The sequence below is a fragment of the Pterocles gutturalis genome, unplaced genomic scaffold (genome assembly GCF_000699245.1).
Source record: "Pterocles gutturalis isolate BGI_N339 unplaced genomic scaffold, ASM69924v1 scaffold46963, whole genome shotgun sequence".
Lineage (NCBI taxonomy): Eukaryota > Metazoa > Chordata > Aves > Pterocliformes > Pteroclidae > Pterocles > Pterocles gutturalis.
Window position 1 is genome coordinate 8,308 of NW_010124742.1, and position 18,175 is coordinate 26,482.

At 39.0% G+C, this 18,175-nt stretch overlaps 1 protein-coding gene across 1 annotated transcript; it reads left to right on the forward strand.

The window, feature by feature from the left end:
- The first annotated feature begins 14,727 nt into the window (after positions 1–14,727).
- Positions 14,728–16,775, forward strand: S100G (S100 calcium binding protein G). Its single transcript, XM_010078332.1, has 2 exons — positions 14,728–14,859; positions 16,662–16,775. Exons 1-2 carry the CDS (start codon positions 14,728–14,730, stop codon positions 16,773–16,775), a joined length of 246 nt encoding a protein of 81 aa, XP_010076634.1.
- The last annotated feature ends 1,400 nt before the right edge of the window (positions 16,776–18,175 follow it).

Consider the following 18,175-nt stretch of genomic DNA (forward strand, 5'->3'; position numbering starts at 1 on the left):
GCAATAATCTTATGGACTAATTGCATAACAGACACATTATAACAGGCAATTTCTAGGCAGAAAGCCTCTACCACAATCACTCTAATTTTAACTATAACTACTTGTCTTCCATGGCATGTCCAAGACAATAAAAGTACCATGGCCTATCTACTCTCTTATGCCTGTAACTTTTCCTAAATTACAGAGAACAATCTGAATGCTGGATATCTCATTAGTCATACAGAATGGACATCTAGTCCTTTGGAAAGCTCTTCAGCAATGAGTAACGAGATTTTCTTCCCCCTATGAAGTAGATAGCAGTAGTGGAGACTACCTCCATGAGTTGTTATCCTCTCTCCTGCACACACATCATAACATTTCTCATTCCAGTTGGAGAACTGGAAGAACAAAAGCAAGTGCTGTATAATAGCAATCAAGGCACTGATTTTTAATTCTAGGTTTTCCTTAGAATACTGTAAACTATATAAGAACAAAAAACAAAAAAAAAAAGAAGTCAGCATAGGTAGAGAATTACAATGATACAACTTTAACCAGCTAGATTATCTTGCAAAAAAAGTGCCTTGGCACTTTCATTACTGTCTATCCAACAACAGTACATATCTCACCAGCTTCAGAAAACCAAAAGCAATGATATATATTAATATCACAGCAGAGATCAATTATCTACATTACCTCTGCCAGCCACTTCAGGGATGCTTTGAGTCACATGCTGTACACCACATTTAGTAGTGTCCTGCTTCCACCCAGAAAAGCTTCAGCTGGCCAAAGATCATCTTGTCTGGAAAAATCTTAATTCTGTCAGAAAATGTATGCCAATCCAAATCCTTTTTATTTCAAACAGAAGCTATAATGTCTTACCTCTGAGTAGGACCCTTCCTGTCTCACTTTGTCTGTTCTGCCTCCTCCAAAAACCTGATAAACGTCACTGTCCAGACCTTAAGTTAATTCTGCACTCCTTGTGATCTTCCTCCTAGCACATCAACACTCTCCCCCTCAACATCAAATGACAAGAATTCTTTGTAATTTGCTTTCCTTAATTGTGTTTATACAGGCATCAGGGGTCAAGTTCAGACTGCACTTAAAAAGACAAGTGGCTTGACCAGTTGCATCCATGCCACCTACATCAGCAGAGCTCAAATGTTAATCACTTCCTCCCCCAACAAGGCACCAGTGAGCACCAGTAGGATGCTTGGATTCAACTATGAGGTCCAGAGTTAACATGACAGTGCAGACATACCTGTCTGGTTCTTGTTTGCTAACAGATCATAAAACCAGAACTGCAAATCTACATATTCATTTTTAGAGATGAATATGGTACACACTTTTAAAATATAATCAGCTAGGAGGAGATATGCATGAGGAAGTAAAAAGAGAGAAGCAGAGAGCATGTGTGCTTGCATGTGGAGAATCATTATCAACAAGGCCAGAGAGGAGAAGAAACGGATCTTCAGATCATTTCTCATTTAGCAACAAGATGGTGAAAGCCTACATGAAATACTTTACCAATATTGTTTCTAAGAAAGTAACATCTATAGAATAATGTCACCTTTATACTACCCCAAATCAAGTAGGCATTTACCTAGCATGACATCAGACGAACACACCCAGCACAATTCAGACATCCTCTGTGAAAAGTGTGGGTGGCTTGGTACAGATCAATTCAACAGATAATGCAGTGATCCACTCAAATGCTACAAATGTTTATCAAGCAATCAGTAAAAGATATTGCCACACAGCAAAAGTTCTAGGCTGTGTCACCAACCGGCACAGTATGACACAACGTGCAGCTAGCACAGCAGCTAGCTCTCAGACAAAGTAACACAGAACAGCTGCAACCATGTAAAGGCAAAGTAATCAGTTAATTAATGGTGCCTATACAAAAAGTCATTTTTATCCGTCACCCGCACCTTCAATGGTTTATGTCTCCATTAGCAGAATGAAGAGTCAGAGAGCATGAGAAACAACGTTAAAACGCACAGGTCTACAGTGAATCACCATGAAATCCATTGCAAATGCAGTTCTGCTGCTCAGTGCCTAACCACACAGTATGGAATATTTTATCATCACATCCAAGTCAAGAATGGGAGGCAAATAAACGCAGAATTAAGAAAACAGAAAGCCTCATTTAATAAAAAAGTTTTCCTTTTGGGGGAACGTTTTTATTATTCTTCTACCTCACTTACAACAGATTATTTGATAGGGAGGCAGGGCATTTATTAAAAATAAAACTTTAGCTAATAGTTTTTCTTTCTTTTTGGTTCAGAACGTAATGAAGACCACTTACATCTCATTAAATCCACCCTCCAACACAACTATGCAACTGATTTGAATTTCTCAGGTTTTTCTTGCCCATGCCCTCTTATAGGCACACATTCGATTGCAGTTCTCACTTCTGGATGTCTACAAGGCTGTTATAAAAAGAGTGGAAGTCCTCAGCTACTGTACAGACCTTTTCAAGCCACTTTACAAAGGCAAGCGTGTTTCATTACCTCCAACCGGTATGAGATAAATAAGGCAGATTAAGTGATTTGTTTAACCTCACAGAATCCAGGCCTTCTGTGACACCTAATCTGGTTCTTACACTTTAGAAACAAGGCAGATAATGATACAGAAACTCACACATTCCCAGGTGAGCTTCTAACAAGGACAGGGTCTCAATGTAACTTGGTCAGTTATCTAGGTAGGAGAAACTTCTATGGAAATCAGAAATACGGCAGTATATTCAGTGATATAATCACAGTGTGAAGGGATCTGGACAAACCCTTTCCGCATTTACTTATTTCATTGATCAGTACTGCATTTTTAAGTTGCCAAACAGGACAACTGGGAGGAACTAGTTTACCACGGTGCTTCCAAGTTAGTCCCTGGGTGTGGGAATCACCTCACATAACTTTAGCTGCACAACTTTCAGATAGATAATTTAAGGGAGCCACCTGAGCACTCCCCTCTGTAGGAAGCAGAGCACATGCAGAGGCCGACACATTCCATCTGGAGAATCACACCAGAACACGTGGCAGCCTGAAATCCTCACCTAAGCCATAAACCAGGCAGTGCTGCTCTGCCCTAACACATACAACCTGCTTGCACAAAATGGTTTTGTGAATGGCCCTTCCACATCCATACTTTGTCAACACTATATATACCACCCCTTGAGCATCCATAGTTCATACTGAAGTGACACATTATTAAAATGTATTGCAGCGTTAGCAAGACAGACTTGGGCATACAGCCCTTCATAAAATAAATGTTCTCTGCTTGTTAAATCACACACTGACAGCTACTCACCTATGTCCGCTTCATCCAGAAAATTGCTTTATACATAGCATAAATTTCCCTGTTTGATTTACAATTAATTACATGTAATTCTTTATATAAGTACGAGAAAGGTCAAACGCTTTCTGAAAATGTAACATGCAAATTTATTTAGAAAAATTATTTTTATGAAGAAAACCTTAAGAAAGGAAAAAAGTGCGAGGTTATTAACAGCAAGAAGGCATCCTTTACAAAACCTAAATCTATGTCTAAATGAAGAAAAAGAAACACAAATACTTTGAAGTTAAATATATAAATACAAGTCATTATTCCCCCAAAAATATTTGAGAAGCAACTTGTAAAGGGCATCAATAACTAAGAGAAAATTATTTTTCATTCATTTTCATTTAAGGAGAAAAACCTGGCATTGTAAAGATAATTAATTATCATGATTAAAAAATAAAATAAAACTCATATTCAAAGAAGCTATGATCATGGCATTGAAAAAAATGAGCACTTTCCTTCTGTGCACTGCGAAGGAGTTTGAAAGACATTCCCTAGCTAAAAACCTTCTTCATGGGAGACTCTGGTGCACCCATCTCAAATTGAGGTGTTATAAGAAGTGGTTACAAAAGAAATAAACAAAATAGATAGTACAAAATCACTAGAAACACTCAGTTTTGAAGCAACTGAAGGGTGAAATAGCTAATCTAGTAACGGTGGTGAAAAACCTCTCATCAGCCTTGTCACCCAAAAACTCCAAAATGGCAAATGCTCCAGGGGAGATATAGAGACCTGTCATCTGAAACACCTGATGTCCATGACAGGCAACTTAGCAAAACCTTTAAAAAAAAATGTAGAAGTAGGGGGTACCTGGACAGCTATAACAGGCTGGGACTATGCCAACAAAGGCTTTGTAAAGGGAGGTTGTCTGTCTGTCACCTAGCTATTGACGTTCTTCCAAGGAAAAGTACATGCATAAGGGAGATTTGGTTAATAATCAAAGTCCACTTTGATTTCTAACAGATGTTAGAAAGACATGTAAGCTATGTCATCAAAGACTTATGAAAAATTAAGCAGCTATGGTATTAACACACACAAAAATACAGTTAAAAGTACAAGGGTAGAGGAAAATGCAATTTTTCACAGTGGAGGAAAGAGAGTAGTAGAATTGAACAAGGCTACATTCAACTTATTTGACAAAAATAAAAAAGAACGAACAGTAGGTGACAGACTGCTGATGACACCTAATTTACTGAGGGTAATAAAGATGAGGGCTTACTACAAAGAATTACAAAAAGACCTTCTGAAACTTAGTGATCAAAATGCCAGGTGAAATTCAGCAGAATGAAATATAAAGCCATGTACAGGGGATAAAAAAAGCTTAATTTCACTTCACAGTTACAGGTTTTGAGCTGATCACTGCCTCTTGGGAACAAGACCTTGAGACTACAACAGACAGTTCTATGAAGAGGTCAGTTCAACACTCAGTAACAGTCAAAAGCTATTCAACATTATAAGCAATGACAAAAGGAAGGCCACAACAGAGGAGATCATTGTAGCACTTCTTATGTCTGTGCTGGCCACAGCTTATACTGTGCAGTTTACGTTTTCCAGTCTTCTCTGTCTTGAAAACATCTGAGCTATAAGTTGTAGGAAACAAGAAAATATAATGGGAAAGCATCACTGTACACCTGCTCTACTGTATTTTTCCACAGATAATTACTCATAGATGACAATGGAGATAGGTGATGGGCCACATGGCCCTTTGGTCTAGATGGAGCTGTAGTCTGACCCAGTGCGCTCTTCTTAAGTAAAGGTGATAAGCATAAAATGCACTGGAGAACAAACAGATTGCCTACCTGTGATATAACCATAGGTGTTCTTAGTTCACAAACACACTTCATCAGTTTAATCTGGGTCCTAAGAGGAAAGCAGGGTTCTTTCCTTTTAATTTGTTATCTCAGATACAGGTCCTCCCAGTGCTAAGTTCAGGTTTTGCTTAGTTTGCAAGGATGTGGTGGAATGAAGAAGAAATTAAATAAATTCATTGATGAAAAAATTTTTCAGTTGTTTGCTTAAATACTGGTTCTCTAACGTCTCCAACAAGACAGAGGCGATTAAATGTGTCTTTTCACGTAAGTTCCAGCTCGGAAAACACAGGTAAAAAGCAGTTAAGTTGTGTGAGAAGGTGCTAACATAAATAAATTCACCACATACAGTTGCTAATGATACTGAATTTCAGAAAAGGTAATTTCTTTGGTGTTACAGAATTCATATCATTTCTGTATACCATCACTTACAATTCCACATTCACAGAGAGAAACAGCAAGACAATACAAACCTTGCAAGAACTGTAATTATCTCTACTTAAAATGGATTATTTTGAGAAAGTTTTGAATATTTTTCTGCCACAAGACAAAAAAGTTTTGCACAAAGTCAAGCTGTGTAAGAAAGCAATGGTTGCTGATCTGTGTTGTTTGCAGACACAGCATGTCTGCTGTGATTTGTCAAAACTTATTTTTCAGTTTACAGCTTGAGCAATACTGAGGGTTTGGTATTTCTGCCGGGCTCTTACGCAACTGTTGGGTTTTCCTCTCATTATTGAAGAAGATCAATGTTAACAGTTTCATGGAAAGTTACATCTCTGATCCACACACAGGTTTTCTGTAATTAAGCCAGGCCAAATGATAACCCAAATGGAAGCCACAGCTAATTAAATCTATATTATCTTTTAGCCACAATGCAAGAATTACCAAATGTTTTAATACATATATTTTCATTATTTTCAAATGTATAATTCCACATTCTTCATATCTAGATATTAGGGCTTTTTCATCCTAGAATGTGATGGACAACAGAAGATGAGTGTGCAGATGTGTTGGAAAAAATCAACTGTAGTAATGTCTTGGAGGAAAGCCAGTGTTTCTCCTTTTTTGATGTTTTGGCAGTTCTGACATACAAAGGCCACAAAGCACACACAGGTATCTTGAGGTTACCCAGGTCTGTTCCAAACTGATGCTAGCCTTAGGGCTGAGCTCCACATGGCACCTGGTGCACACCCTTCGAAGCTAAAGAGGCTTAAAACTTTCTTACTAAATCCTCTCCACTCGTGGTTCTGAATGCTAAGAAACTTCTCAAAGCTGTAATTTGTTACAGGAAAGCTGTAAACTTCTGTGTATTACAGGAGGGAAAGAAACACAAAAAGTAAAGCTTTTCTGTTGAAGGCAACACTAGTCACCAACCTAAAATAAACAAAACTGTCTCTGAGGTTGAATCTCAAATTCAACTTAATTGATAGTCAGGTTCCTCACTAGCACAACTGAGAAATGAGTTATGACTGACATGGATAATTTGTTAATTTCAGTTTATAACAAAATGCAAATTTACTTCTTTGAAGTTCTGTTTTACAGTTGTTTATAAACTGCTCAATTCATGCATTTGTGTAAACTGAGAACTTCCAAACTACTACTCCTGTTACCTATTGAATTTGTTATAATTTGGCTTTGATTTAGTAATCACATTAGGTAATTAGAAAATCTAAAATTAAGCTAGGTACACAAGCACTAGGCTTTCTTGACAACAGTTTTTGTTGAGTAGCAATAACTTCATTTCTTTCACTGGGCCATAATCACATAAAATATTCAGACAACTGATTGCTCTATACTGTTAGTTAGACAACAGCTACTCTTCTCATAAGCCTGATTAGCTCCCTTTCATTTAATCACTGGTTTTCCCTCATGTCCCAGGGTAACTCTTGCCTTGGTCAAAAGAGGGGAGGAGGAGACTTCTCTAGCAGCTTTTTGCTTCCATTGTCCCAAATTCCCATATCAGAGAGAACTGACGCAGAGTTATTCATGGTAATTTACTTAAAGAACATTTTGACAGTCTTCCTTCGGAAAGAATTTAGCAAATATGTATTATGTCTACAAATCAACACATCAAAGTGCTAACAGATGAGGAATTTATATGAAAAAGGTAAAGCCGTTATTTCATAACATCATTTTTGTTATGTTTCACATTGATAATGAAGTGTACCCCACAATACCACTAATAATCTGATTTTACATGGCATAGCACACCTGCAGACTTCTGACTGAGAATTAGCAACTACTGGAGCTCACCCAGTGCATATAAGAGCCTCTTTCTCTGAATCAAAGAGAGAGCTTCAAGGTTCTTACCACTATGCTATTTATTTGTCTGCCTCCATCTTTTGTGCTGCTGAGCCTGACCAGGCCAGCAAGGCTGATCTAGTTGTTCTCACAGAGTGCTGAAGGTAAAGAAACCGAACAGACAGATTCAGAGATTGCTACCAAAGAAGCCTTGCAAAATTACCTCCACTTCTCTCTCCCTAAGAGCACCTCTCGTGGTTGCTGCTGTTTTCCCCAGACTTACCTGTTCCTGGAGGAAAGCAGGTGGTCATTTCCTAGCACAAGGCCCTTTACTCAGTATTGTGGCACTGTCTCAATAATTCCTTTCTACTTCAGCAGCGAGGCCAGCACAGCTGCAGCAGGGTCACAGTGACTTAGAGAGGCATTGCAGCACAATTCTGATAAAGTGCCCAATTTCTAGGGGCTTGAGCATTGTAATTGTGCTGAGAGCTCACTGTCCCTACCCAGTACAAAGACATCCACACAAGAGTGCACACTGGTCCATGTGCTCAAAAACTCAAAATACTCATTCTCCCAGCTCATCCTCTTTAATGTAAAAGGCAAAATAGTTCTAGAAAGAGAAGCCAGAACCCAGGATTTTCCATCTTGCCCACATGCACACAATGAGAATCAAGAGTATCCTATCAGATCACCATACCACCTTGAGCTGTAGGCTTGTTTCACTAACTCATATTATATCAGGCGCCTTTCAATGAAATCATATCAGATAAATTGTAAGAATGCATACTGGTTTAGGCCCTTCCAGGATCGAGGAAACCAGATGTGTAATTTCTGACTCACTAGTAGTATTGTGCTGGATTATTACGTTTACAGAGTAATCCTGGACTTGAATGGAAGAAGATTAGAGGTATTTCTAGGCAGGAAGAAAGCTGGGCAAAGGAGTTTCTTACTAGCATTTTCACCCTCTGGGATTTAGGCATCTAGTGCCAAGTAATTCCTACATTACGTTCCCATGTGGTTTATTAGGTAAACCTCTAGACCTCTTTTGAATAGTTTGCATTGTTGAGAGCAAAAAACAATGCTTTGAAAACAAACTACAGAACTTGATTCTCTCTCTCCTCATCAACATTGTTTTCAGGATGAAGGTTTCTTGGATACAGCTGAGACATCTAGAGAGTCCAGGCACCTCAAGGTCAGAGGACAGCTGAGAGAAGACTTAATCTCACTAGGGAAATAACAAACCTACTAGTGCCCCTTGTACAGAATTGCCTTACTTATACTTACTTTGCCCTATCTGAAACTCTAGCAAAATGTCACTCCTCCATAAATCCAGATTTGCCTTGCTGGAGGTTTATGCATTTTTCATCACTTTTAAGAATCCCAAAAAATAGATCTGAGTTTAGGAAGGAATAAAACGTTTTAGGGTTTTAGTAATTACACTAACTGTAAATTTCAGCTGTGGCAGCAACGACCTTACTGCACTGCTGCACAAGCCAAGGTTCAGAAAGTGGAAGGACAAAACCTCTTCTTGAAACACATTCTCCCTCAAAACTGTTTTGTGTAACATAGAATACCTACATCACATAGAGTTTCAGCAATATAATAGTTTGCCTGCCAGATGTGTACATACAAGAGCAAAAGCTAACACATGTAGCTACAGTGAATAAATAACACATCACCAGTTAAAAGCTGACTACAAACAATGCATCATATTAAATCATTCATCCCTGTAGCAGCCGCACCCAGTCCTGTTTAGGGAGACACCTCCAACATCTCATTAGGTATATGTCACACTGCAACAAGGGAGGGCCTGGAAGAAACTGTTGCCAGGATAAGCCTTATAGTTCAATTTGTGAGATGAGACAACCCTTTTACACATCACCACTGGAGGTTCTACAAACAATGGCAATTTTAACACCAGGAATGCATCACTTGTGACACATAAAGGATTTTACAACCCATCCTCAAATTCCATCTAACAGTTCCATACCTCAAAGCAATGCCACATTCTCTACAATGGCTGTAGTGCAGTTTCCTGAACTTCTCACTCATAATTATTTTTCAGAAATTTGTTAACTGAATGTTTATTCTCTCTCAATGTGTCCTCTGCCTCCTCCCAGCCTGACAGTAAGAACCCATGGCACTGGCAACAGTGAAAACTTCTATCACAACTCCCCTATTTGCACTAGAGAGTTAGTTCCCACATCGGTCAACATACACCTTGGAAAAGGTCCCATGTAGTAGACTGACTATCAGTATCCCAACCTTAAAGACTTTTCCTTTTTGCAGATGGTGCAAGAATGTCTGAAGGTGACTGCAGTTGCAGGACTGATTCTCTGCAGAGCTCACCAAGCCGTGACAAAGCCCTTATAGCCAAAATGAACACACACCATGGTAGAGGCAGACATCTGTATCTCCACGGCTTTCCTTTTACTATTTGGAAATGATCTACAGTAAAACTATTTCAGAAATGTATTCCTACTGATCTATTATTGTACATGTCCCATATTTAACTTCAGATGCAGCATGAGGATTGGTATTTTACAATAGGCATAGATAAATGTACATTCTTTATAGTAGCATTGGTTCTATGCAAATATTGCTCTGCTGTTTTACTCAGTAAGAAATCAAACTTATTTGATACCTGTGCAAGATTTCTTTGCAAATCAAGTAAGGAATCATATGTTCCACAGAGTCCCTAATCCAGCCCAACTTACTTAAATTATCCCATCATCTTTCTCCATTTCCACTCCAGAAAGTAACCAAAGTTAACAAACTGCTTTGATCTAGTGACTGATGTCTGGAAGCTAGAGATGATGCACAGGCAGTATACAAGTAGAAATAAGTGAATACTAAGCACAAAACCATCTCCTGGTCTTTCTTTCCAAATGCACAACATTCACAAATATATATGCTCAATAATAGCCAATCTCACCTTGACAGCAGACATGTCTATACTGTGGTCAGGCTGTAACATAAGCCTCACAGAGATTCCTCAACTAGCTTTAAAGTAGTTAGGCTCACACACAAGCTACAGTGGTGCTGCTACAACAAAATACACCGAAGAAAGGTGGAAAAATACTGGAGGGTTAGGGTGTTAACCCATCAGCACAGGATTAAACAGGATGATCGAGATAGTTGCTGCCCTCAGGTGACAGCCCCACCCCTGTGGAAGATGCCCTGACCCTTCCAACAGTGCCAGTGAATGTCAGAGAAATCCACTTGTAGATCAACCCAATTTATAGTCTAGCACAATAAGGTAAACAAGGATTCACACGTCACTCAGCCATCAGTGGTAGCTGGAAGGATGTGACAAAGGCAAAAGACATAGCACCTGAGTTTCCATCCCACCCAATCCACCATTAAACGTGCATGAAGACCGTGTGACCATGATGCCATAAGCTTCACCACTAGCAGTGGAATGCCCAAACTTCAGTCATCCCCGCAGCTTGTATTCTCTCACTCTGCAATATGATAGGAATTACTTGCAAACCAGTTTACTGGGGCAATACTCAGCAATAGCCAATTTTGACTGAATATTAAATCTGCAGGCACCATAACTGAAAGAAAATTACACACAATCACCACAGGGACATGTGTGTGATGTGCATCCCTAAACAGACTTACAACGCATCATCAACTTAGTTATATTTTTGCTAACGGCTTTGTATCTAAGCTACAATAAAATGTTGATTCCAAAAGGATATGGTGCTTACTAACATCGTGTCTCCAGCCCAGGGCAAACCCGACTGAATTATATCATAAACTGCAGCATCAATATATATTCATACATCCAAGAAAGAGCTGCAAAACACTGTAACCAAATCTGGACTGCTGCTTCTACACTGGGAGTCAGCTTGCACACACATCAAAGCTTGATACCAGCTGCTGTTCTTCAGCACAGATAAATGCTGCTATCTGCTAGTTACACTTCATCTAGTGGTGGCTACAGTAATATATCACTTTCTCCTACTTTTGTTTGAATTCTTGATCAGCAACTAGAATTCCTTATCCTGGACATCATTCTGCCATTGCTGGGTTGTGATCGATAAACTGTACCTATTTCAGAACAGCACTTTTGTCTTACAAAGGGGTCTTCTGGCAAAGTCAGTGTACTGGGACCTGTCAAACTGAGTGCTGTTGCTGATTCCAATACAGAGTTCAGACATGCCACATAAATTACTGGAAGAGGGTACTGGTACTGTGGTCTAAATGAGAGAGAACAGGACAAAGAGTTGGGAGATCAAACTACAAATCACAACTCTGCCACTCTCTCATTCAGATAGCCTCTCATACATTACAGTACCTTGCGAACAAAAGCTGATCTGAGGAGACTGGATTCATCCCCAGATGTGGCATGCAACTCTTGTGCAACTCTTGAGCAGGTCACCTAAATTTCCAGACTTTGGTTTCTCACTTCGATGGGAAGATGTTTCAGTAAAACTGGTTATGCCATTTTGCAATTAGGTGGTGTTCTTTAATGAACCCTTACCAACTTAACAAGGCTAATGTGCTGAATTCCTTGAGTTGTGATCCCTCGAAATGCAATTCTTCTTCCATACTACTAAGCATCTTACTACTACACCTTCAAGACAGGGAGGTGCCTTTGGTACAAGTAAAGACAAGTCATTTGAATATTTTAAAAAAAAGTTTTGCAAATCCTGTAATGTCAACAGTACACATCAGGCACACCAGCTTCCTGACACTGCTTCCAAAAGGGATAAAGCAGTAAGCATGGTGAGGTTACCACAGGCAGGAGCTGTAGGCAAGGAAAATTAGCAGATGGGGAGCAGAAGCCTTAGCAGATCATCTGGTCATGCACGACTACTAAAATATCACCATCTACCAAAGGTGGAAAACAGGATGGAAGGAGAAAGAGACAGATGTTTTTCATTTTGTTTGCAGAAAGAAGAGGAAGAGGAAAGTACATATGATTACCCTACTGTTATCAATTACCATAGAGTTCATGCCCCAGTTTGGCGTATGGTACGGAACTTGCCATAACCCATACCATGCATTCTAGACCAGGACTCCCAGCTTTGCTTGCACTGCTACCACCATCTACCACAGCAGCAGAAGAGGTTCTGCTAGTGATGACAGCAACAGCTCCTGACTTTCTGTTGAGCCAAAACGCAAACACAGGAGAAAGTGCATTTCCAGCTTCATCCCTCAGTTGGACTGGACAAAGACTGGGGGATGTCTGACCCAGTTCTCTGATCCTCAAGCCAATGCCAAGCTTTTGGACTGAATCTGAAATCAATGTATTTGTCCTCCCCACAACAAGCTTGAAATGAAGTGTAAAGAAATTTGACAAAGTCTTCCACTATTAAAGACCTTTAGCCTGCCACCTCGCTGTAAAATGTCATACAGATTCTCCTCACAAACCAAGTGCTTCAGGTGCTACTTAAATTTGCAACACCAAGAGCACCCACAGTGGTGAACAAGCCGTACAGCTTTGGACACGGCATCTCAAGCAGGATGAGAACCAACTGGAGAAAGTCAAGAAAAGATAAGTAGATCCAAGAAGAGGGACTCCCACGGAAGACTAAACTGGCAAGGATTTCTGAACCAGAAAAAGAGGACAGGGGATTTCTCTGATATGTTAAAGGCCATTTTAAGAAGGAAAATGATAAGTCTGTTCTCCCTCTCCACGGAAACAGGAGAAGTGAAGGGCTTAACTACAGCAAGGCACACGGACATTAGTAATACCGTATAACAGTAAGATAAAGAACCACAAGGAATGGGGTCAGATAAGGAGATTGTGGAGTCCTCATTATTCAAGGCACTTGACAATATGTTAAGCAGACATCCAACATAAATATTAGTGAACTCACTACTCTAGGGCAAAGGGAAGAATGAATTATATGATCTCTGGAGGACTCTTCTAATATTCTCCTCTCTGACACTCTGGGAAGTGAGCATAAGCACATGCAAGCAGGTTGCTAACTCAAGGTGTATATCTACATGATTTCAAAGCTTGCCTAGTCTTCTCATGAAGCCTCCTACTTATCTGTCATGGAACCCTAGATCCATACACCTGCAGTTCCAAAAACACCCCTTCCAACTCATCCATCTGCTACAGACCCACAAAGCTCTTGGCTCAGAGTTACAAGTGACGCAATGATAATTGACTCTCAATAAGAGATGCACAGGGTGAAAGATCTAGTAAGCAGGCCTGGAGCTAGGTACCAAAAAATTACAACAGCAGACATCAGGCAGATTAGAAACCACATGTAGAAACCACAGCCAGAGCCAGCAATTCAGTTGCAAAACCAGCAGTGATGGGTCATGAAGCATCAACTACCGGCTGAATATCACTCAAAAATACCCCACAGTCCAACAACGGAACATGATTTCAGAACCTGAAGAACACGATAGTCAGTTATGAAGGTGGTCCCAAGAAGGAACCATTTTTCAGAATCTTAGATTCACCTTTCCCCTTTAGAATGCTTCAGTCTTCTTCCATTGACATCATGGAGTACTTGATTCCTTATAGTAGCAACCAAAATTTAATCCTAATTTTACCCTAGATGAAATTCATCGCTCTCCTGTGCTAAGAAATAGAACAAAATTTGGAGAACTGGCTTTGACATTGGTGATTATCAACTCACACAAACAGCAAGAAGCTTCCTCATATTTTATCTGTATCTTTTTAAAACAAATTTATATTTACCATTTTCCAAAAGGCCATTATAATAACAAATGCTATACATATCCCCATAGGAGCCTTTTTCAGGATTCTTTGGGTGTGGTTCAACTTGAAGTTTAAAATACAAAAACTTAGGACAGAAAATGTCTCCAGGATGGCTTATAAAGAGCAAGTAAATCTACATCAAGTGCAGTGGTAGATTTGTTGCTACCACTGATGCCGATGCCAATGCATTTCAGAAATTAAAAAAAAAAAATACTCATTTCTTATGCAAAAGTATCCTATTCCTTTGACTATTGAAAACACAATTAAATTAGTGCACTGACTCAATGAGAAATGCTAGTTTCATAATTAGGGTGGAGCATGCAAGCAACTATAAAGGTTGCTCCAACCTGAGACTCTCACTTCTGCTGGATACATTTGCAAGCTCTGGATTTCAAGTGAGGTAAGGATAACCTAAACATATTGGGTGTTCTTGAATCTTTGAACCTAACTTAGATTATTTTTTTTCTTGGGAGAGTTGATCCAGTTTTACAGGAAAAAAAAACACCCCATACCTAATTTCATCTAGGTTAAGTATTAATAATTCAACATTTTCTAACATGGTTAGTAAACCAATGAACAGAGTGTCAGGTGTTTTTCAAAGTTCTGATGCACAGGATTGTTATTGCCTGCTTTTTCTGCAGTTATTCTTCAAGACAGCATCTGAGGAACATGGAACATTTAGTCACTGACAACCTTCTGAAGTATTTCACCCAGTATGCTTTAACAGAGGGTAGCACCAGTGCACTGTCCATTGATGGGCTGAAAAATCTGCTTCAGAAAGAATTTGCGCAGTACCTGAAGGTAAGTTTCACTCTTATTATATTCACTGTGCTTCCTGTGAAATGGACAAGAAAAAGGAAATACAGGCAGTGATGTTGCAAGGCAAATTATGTGCCCAAATGGTTTCACTGACTCTATAAATAATCCTTAAATAAGGGTTGGCTTATAAAACTTCATTCACATTCATGAACAGTAGCTCCAAACAGGTATCTGAGTAAGGAGTTTATAACAAAGCACTATAAAATAAAATGCAAAAATCATAAGAAACTGTTTTGTTTAGGGTTTTTTTTACGTAAGCCGAATTTCAGCTTGGATATTGCATCTGAGTCTTTTAAAATATTTTTTGCTTCAGTCTAAATTATAAATCTTGAATCCAGAAAATATATAAATGAAGTAAATCGGTAGGACAAATTTAAAAGCAAGAGACACAAGCCAACTTTTATCTAGATTAAGTTCCCAGCATCACAAAACAAAAGAAGGTTCGCTATTCCAGAAAGATGCTCAGTAAAGAAAGGAGATGCCACCAACCTAAAGAGAGAAACAGCCATTTCCTGCAGCTGGAAAAAAAAATCTAGGTTCTGATTTCATATCTATATATTCTCTGCCAAACCTTTCCTGAACTGGATTATATCTCAATTTAGATTCCTTTGCTAGACAAGTCTTTAAATACTGTGTTTCGGATAGCTGACAAAATCAATTTTTGCTAAAGATCTGAAAGAAGTTGCACCTCAATAGAAAAATCCAGTATTTTGAGAACTACAGTAACCCAATTTAGTCATTTCATTAACACGAAGTGGCTGATTAAAAACAAAACAAAAGCAACCTAATAAAACACAAAGGTTTTTTCCCTTAAAAAACATGACAGAAATTGATTGCAAAAAATTAATAGGAAATGTGATGGCAAATTCAGAAATATAATGCTTTTTATATTAGCTGTAGACAATTTAGCCCCATACCCATTGTCCCAGCTATGTGAAAACAGAAGTATTCAGGAAAAGCAATACTGATACTTTCTGTCTGGATATCAGACCTTTTCAGGCATTTACTCTGTTTGCAGAAATATACGGCACCATAATAAATCAACATAAAAGCAGGACAGGATATTACAAAACATGCATAGACATAAAGTATGAAAAAAGAAAACATTTTAAAAATCTAAATTATAAATCAAACCTGGTTTTATATTATTTAACTAGCCTGATCATGGATGTTATCAGAATACCCACTGCATCAGAATGTTATATGTGCTCTTACCAGACTCGACAAAGAAAAGGAACTAACAATCTAAACTTGATTTAATACATTAGCATGAATTTTTCAACAGTGAATACAGTATTCCTAGTAAAGTGGGGAAAAGGAGAGGGAAATAGACTCTCAAGTTCTGGTCCAAAGTCTAATGAAAGTAGCAACACATTTTCAAACTGTGTATGCAGGGCCAAATTAACATCTAATAAAGCAGTAGGTGGTATGCATATTAATTTTTATTAGTGGCTATGTACACGCTGCAGCTATTCCATCTGCTCTGTTTCCTAAATTCCAAATTTGCCCACAAGACTAAAGTAACCTGTTTGAGTAATACCTGATACTTCTCAAATGCTTATATATTTGTAACATTTTTGGCAGGCAATAGCAGGCACTGTATTTCTAGTTTAACCAGTAAAACTGGTAAATACAACACTTCAAGTAACACCTTCAAGTAACACTGACTGTTATTGACTGCATCACTTCTTGGCAATATCCCTCACAGGAAAATAGTCATGGCAATCTAATTATTTAATTCTCTTTTTCTTTTTTTTTTTTTAATTCTTTTCCTACAAAAACAGGATTCATTCTCACTTGATAACATAATTAAAATGTTGGACAAAGATAATGATGGACGTGTCAGCTTTGATGAGTTTGTGATGATTATAAAAAGGATAACTGGTACAGGACAGTAAGGCATCTGCAAGAATGAATATCACTGCTTTGAAGGAGAAGAGCCTGGCATTTGGGTACATTATACGTACACCTAAACCCACAGATTTGTTATGATTTTAAAACTTACAGAATAAAGATTTGACATATTACAAAGTATGTCTTGTATTGTGTTTCCTGCACATTCGCTGGCCACACTTTCCAGCTAAGCTGCCTCACAATTAATTCAGAACAACCTGTTCCTATTTCATGTTGCATTTGAGAAAGTGTCACTTAACAAACCCTGCTTTACATGAGCTATTACTTTTAACCTCTAGAGCAGTTCAAATCAAATGGTTTCTAAAACACATGAAAGGAAAGATGTATTATTCCATTTGAGGAGTGTCCCCCAGTGCATACTATCCAACACTCCTCCCAGTTCAGTTTCATCGTTCACATAAGGCGACACTTCCATATGGTAAACAGTTCAAATTTTTAAAACATAAAGTAGTTATTTTCAGTATCAATGTAACAATGCTAAGTATGATGAGTGTAACATTACATGTTCATTTTAAATTCTATTTACATAAATAAACATGCTGTTGTTTCACGTGGGCACCAGCCTACAGAGGGGGGAAGCAAAGACAGGTAGCGCAGAAGAAACACAGAGAAATTGTCCTAGCAGCCAGGGATCAGGCCAGGAAAGATAAAGCCCTGATAGAATTAAATCTGGACAGGGACATGAAGGGTTATAAAGAAAGGTTGAGGTACTCAACCACTTTTTTGTCTCAGTCTTCACCAGTAAGTGCTCAAGCCCCACTTCCCCAGTCACAGAAGGCAAGGGCAGGGAGAATGAACATCCCACTATAGGAGAAGATCAGGTTAAAGACCATCTATGGAACATGAAGGTGCACAAGTCCATGGGACCTGATGAGATGTATCTACCAGTCCTGAGGGAGAATGAAGTTGACAAGCCACTATCCATCATATCTGAGAAGTTGTGGCACTCTGGTGAAGTTCCCACAGACTGGAAAAGGGGAAACATTACCCTCACTTTTAAAAAGGGAAATAAGGAAGACCCTGGAATCTACATGCCGGTCAGTCTCACCTCTGTGTCTGGCAAGATCATGGAGCAAATCCTCCTGGAATCTATGCTAAGGCACATGGAAAACAAGCAGGTGATTGGTGACAACCAACACGGCTTTACCAAGAGAAAAATCGTGCCTGACAAATTTGGTGGCCTTCTACGACAGGGCCACGGTGCTGGTGGATAGAGGAAGGGCAACTGACATCATCTACCTGGACTTGTGCAAAGCCTTTGACACTGTCCCACATGACATCCTTGTCTCCAAGTTGCAGGGACATGGATTTGACAGAAGGACCACTCGCTGGATATGGAATTGGCTAGATGGCCCCACTCAAAGGGTTGTGGTCAATGGCTCAA

Excerpts from the sequence above, each read along its gene's own strand:
- S100G (XM_010078332.1), top strand. The coding sequence starts at position 14,728 with ATGGAACATTTAGTCACTGACAACCTTCTGAAGTATTTCACCCAGTAT. Across the intron at positions 14,860-16,661 it reads AATTTGCGCAGTACCTGAAG|GATTCATTCTCACTTGATAA; the intron begins GTAAGTTTCACT and ends CTACAAAAACAG.